General features: G+C 47.0%; 1 protein-coding gene across 1 annotated transcript in view; it reads right to left on the minus strand.

Moving 5' to 3' along the window:
• The window catches only part of ctnnd2b (catenin (cadherin-associated protein), delta 2b), a gene marked incomplete at both ends in the record, with an annotated part of 213,541 nt that overhangs the window by 179,377 nt on the left and 29,164 nt on the right, over positions 1-5,000 (minus strand). The window contains one exon of the mRNA XM_084327635.1: positions 4,567-4,683. Within this exon, the coding sequence (XP_084183761.1) occupies positions 4,567-4,683 (117 nt within the window). The remainder of the gene's footprint in view (positions 1-4,566; positions 4,684-5,000) is intronic.

Below are 5,000 nucleotides of genomic sequence, written 5' to 3' on the forward strand. Positions count from 1 at the left end.
CCCTCGATCTCTTCCTCCGTCGCTCTCACAGAGAGAGGAGGACTCATGGTGCATATGAATATGTGAATAAACCACGCCGATTAAAGGCTAATGAGAAGAACCTTGTCGTCATGGCCACGTTATTGTTGCTCCACAGGTGACTCTGTCAACACCCTCCCTCAGACCATCAGAGACTCTCCCTCACTTTCCACCTTCAAATCCAGACTCAAAACCTACCTGTTCTCCCTATAGCATTCAACCTTCCTTACCCATAACCACCCTCCTCCAACCTACCACCCCCTTGTCCCCTGCCCTATGTTCCCTCCTCTCCTGCCCCCCCCCAACCCCCCTCGGTTTCCTTTACTCACTTCCCGACTGTCTCCCCCACTGACTCCTGTATTTGTTATCCGTTACTCGTGCTTTTATGTTCTTGTGTATTCATATTGTTCTCTGTTTCCTCGTGGTTCTATGTTTCTTTGTTTTTTTGCCTACTGTCAGCGACTTTGGGTCATTGAAAAGTGCTATACAAAATAAATGAATTATTATTATTATTATTATGACACAGGGATTACCACTTTAACCCTTTTGGACATGACACAGGGCTTTTGCCCATCTACAGCGATATGATAAACCAACAGTTGAATATGGCAAATAAAGAAAACAAAAATAGTATACAGTATTTTAATGTACAGTACAGCTCCCAAAGATGCCGAGAGACATATTACGTGGTTGTATCCAAGTGACTCAAGAGGCTCTCTCAGAGTCCAGAGAGAGTGTTGCCCGCAGGGCAGTATGATAGTTACATCTCTATTATTTAACATGAGATATGAAGCTAAGAACACCACATGGGGCTTTACTGGCTACACACACACACGCACGCACGCTCACACACACACACACACACACACACACACACACACACACACACACACACACACACACACACACACACACACACACACGCGCGTGTGTGTGTGTGTGTGTGTGTGTGTGTGTGTGTGTGTGTGTGTGTGTGTGTGTGTGTGTGTGTGTGTGTGTGTGTGTGTGTGTGTGTGTGTGTGTGTGTGTGTGTGTGTGTGTGTGTGTGTGTGTGTGTGTGTGCGTGTGTGTGTGTTCTCTCAGCAGGACTTGGACACCTCAGCGTGAAACCATTTCCATATCAAACCCCTGGTATTATATATTGCATTCACACTGACAGGTAGCTCTCTCCCACAAGACCTGTGTGACTGAGGCCTTGTCCAGACTAAAACGATTTTTTTTATCTTTTTCGTTTTCGTTTCGTTTTCATATAAAAAAAGGTTTCCGTAAAATCGAAAACATCTCAAGATAATAAGTGCGTGCCACAAATTTACAAAATACATTTATTTCCTGTTTTAGACGTCGCTCTTTTATTTTCAAAACCCCCGACCGGAAGTGTTGTTGTGCCGTCCGGTTTGCGTGTATGCTTTCCGCAACGGAGTTCGGTTTCCGGGTTCCTCTGATTGGCCGCGACCCCCACGTGACGCTGCCACTGCCGCTCTGCTGTGTGTTGTGTTTCAGCGCGCACCAGAGCGGCAGAGGTCCCTGCCTTCCTCAATTTATATGCATGGAAGTATTGACTACGCCATAAGGAATCATTAAAAAAATATACCGTTAACTGGAATATGTTGTGCCTTTACACATATGTTGGATTATGTAATTGGTTTGTCATGACAAACAAATAAAAAAATCGCGATTTACCCGCTGGCTACAACAACACTCAGTGACTGCATGTAGTCAGAGCCAGAGCTCAGCGATGCCGCTCGCGGCAGCACATTCTCGCCGCTGGCTGAGCTCTGGTGTCCGCTGGAGCAAGCCAGAGACAGCCGGCAATGCGATATTTAATTTGTTTGTCATGACAAACCAATTACATAATCCAACATATGTGTAAAGGCACAACATATTCCAGTTAACGGTATATTTTTTTAATTATTCGTTACGGCGCAATCAATACTTCCATGCATTCGGGACCTCCATGTTTTGGGGGTATTCATCAGACAAATCGGATCCGGGGATTCGGCTCCCATCAGTCGGGCAAGAACTGCGGGTTTTCAGCCTCTCTCCTGGAGCTTAAGGGGGAGCTTAGTATTCCTGCCTCTGAGTGTGTTGTAGCCAGTGGGTAAATCGCGATTTTTTTATTTGTTTGTCATGACAAACCAATTACATAATCCAACATATATGTAAAGGCACAACATATTCCAGTTAACGGTATATTTTTTTAATGATTCCTTACGGCGTAGTCAATACTTCCATGCGTATAAATTGAGGAAGGCAGGGACCTCTGCCGCTCTGGTGCGCGCTGGCGGCAGCGTCACGTGGGGGTCGCGGCCAATCAGAGGAACCCGGAAACCGAACTCCGTTGCGGAAAGCATACACCCGTCCGGTTTTGTGCTTTTGAGCTGACCTAGTTTTCCAGAGACACACACCGCGGCGCAAGTACGTTCGTGAGTGGAGAGAGAGAGAGAGAGAGAGAGAGAGAGAGAGAGAGAGAGAGAGAGAGAGAGAGAGAGAGAGAGAGAGAGAGAGAGCGAGAGAGAGTGGACCACGGCTCAAACTACCTGTGTTGTATTAAAGTAATTGCTTGATGTTTAACTTGTACCAGTGTCCAGTCCTTTCGACTAGCAAACGTTGTCTGTATTTAACATTACCTCAGGATACCACTGTCTATTGTATTTAGTTGGTTAGCTATTTAGCTAATGTTGATAGCATAGCTTGCTGGCTACAGCTCAACACCATGCCATGGGGATACTATTTACTAAATTATGGAGGCTTTTTAATCGTCAAGGTAAGAGAGGATTTGTCATGATCAACTGAAGGGGTATGCTATGGAACAGTATGTGCTTGGCTACTACTTGGGTTTTCAGAAAAAGTACATTTAGCTGTAAAAGCCCGATCAAGCTCAATAGCTTCTGTAACACTGTAAGGGAGATGTCAATCTGTTGTCAACGGTGGTTGGTGATGTTTGGCTGAGTTTGCACATGCGGGTTAAGGGAGAGGTGGGCTATCGCGTCATCCGTTCAGGAGAAGACGCGTATCGCTTGTAAAGATGGTGACAAAAGGGGAGCGTCTTCAGAATTGCGCACTCTGGAAGCCGGTCTCAGAAAGTCTTCAGGCTGCCGGAACGCAGTTCCGTGTGGATGAAAGGTACATACGATCAAATAACTTTGACTAATACGACCGAAATCGGTTTCGTCTGGACATGGCCTGAGAGATAGAGTGTGTGTGTGTGTGTGTGTGTGTGTGTGTGTGTGTGTGTGTGTGTGTGTGTGTGTGTGTGTGTGTGTGTGTGTGTGTGTGTGTGTGTGTGTGTGTGTGTGTGTGTGTGTGTGTGTGTGTGTGTGTGTGTGCTTTTTTTCGTGTGCGTGTGTCTGTGTGTGTGTGTGTACATGCTCTCTGGAGACCTACCATGTACAATGCTATCATCTTAGGAATCAGATGAAAGGAGATGGAGAAAGGAGAGAAGAGGAGAGAAGACAAGACGAGAGGAGAGGAGAGGAGAGGAGAGGAGGGGAGAGGAGGAGAGGAGAGGAGAGGAGAGGAGAGGAGAGGAGAGGAGAGGAGAGGAGAGGAGAGGGAGAGGAGAGGCGAGGCGAGGAGAGGAGAGGAGAGGAGAGGAGAGGAGAGGAGAGGACAGGAGAGGAGAGGAGAGGAGAGGAGAGGAGAGGAGAGGAGAGGAGAGGAGAGGAGAGGAGAGGAGAGGAGAGGAGAGAAGAGGCGAGGAGAGGAGAGGAGAGGAGAGGAGAGGAAGAGGAGAGGAGAGGAGAGAGGAGAGGAGAGGAGAGGAGAGGAGAGTACAGAAGCAGAGAGAAGAGAGGAGATAGAGGAGAGAAGAGGAGAGGAGAGAGCAGAGAGGGGAGGAGAGAGGAGGTAGGGGTTGTACTTCAATATATCTATGAATCCTCTTCCAAACTGTGTTGAATGGTGGGAGTGAGTGAAGCAGCTGTGCTCTCTGTCTCTCTGACGTTTATTCCACTTCAGTCTATTTCAATCTATGCCTCTTTTTCCTCCCTGCTGGAACCGTGAGTAGCTTCTGTGGTCGAAGGCTGAGTCGCTACGCGGCAGGCGGCTTCATAAAAGGGGTATTTTTTCCGCTCGGAGGTTGTTTGCCAATCAGGCCGATTCTGTTCTTGATGGAGTCTGACATTCTGCTCGACATTCAGCACATTGATGAGTCGACTTTGGCTCAGAATGAGAGGACGGGGTTGAAAGAAACTATTGAACCCAGAGACGGATGGAAGAGGACGATCAAGTCGTCTTACAGACACAACTTCACGGTGAAACTGAGGTCTTCAGTTATAAACGGCTACTACCAGGAGGGTTGATTTTGATTTGACACTTACTACATGAACTACTAATGAACACTGAGAGAAGGGAAAACATCCCTAGTTGGGACATCCACAGGAGGTCGTTACCTGGCAACACAAAGACACACACAAAGACACACAAAGACACACAAAGACACACACACAAAGACACACACACACACACACACACACACACACACACACACACACACACACACACACACACACACACACACACACAGTAACAGCGTGCACTTGGCCTTACTGTCTCCAGCTGAGAACTCCTGGGAGTCGAGGATTCCAGATTCCTGGAGGGAACGAATACAGGAGTCGACCAGCTCTAGACCCGTAGTGAGTTCCTCCTCAATGTCCTTCTGACCATCTGACACACACACACACACACACACACGCACGCACGCACGCACGCACACACACACACACACACACACACACACACACACACACAGAGGAGAGATGTTAACACTAAATTGGATGAATAAAACACCAGCATTGTGTTTATAACTTTCATCGGCTATGCTCAGTGGCTTAGAGACACTATGCCACTCATCACCATCAACTACAAACACACCTCTTCAATCAATATCTGATAATTATCACTGTATATACCTATAGATTAGATTAGATTGAATGCGATGCGATTCAACCAGAGTGCAAATGTAACAGTAAAGTGAGTAGTAA

Source organism: Notolepis coatsorum, assembly GCF_963971535.1.
Source record: "Notolepis coatsorum genome assembly, chromosome: 13".
Taxonomy (NCBI): Eukaryota; Metazoa; Chordata; class Actinopteri; order Aulopiformes; family Paralepididae; genus Notolepis; species Notolepis coatsorum.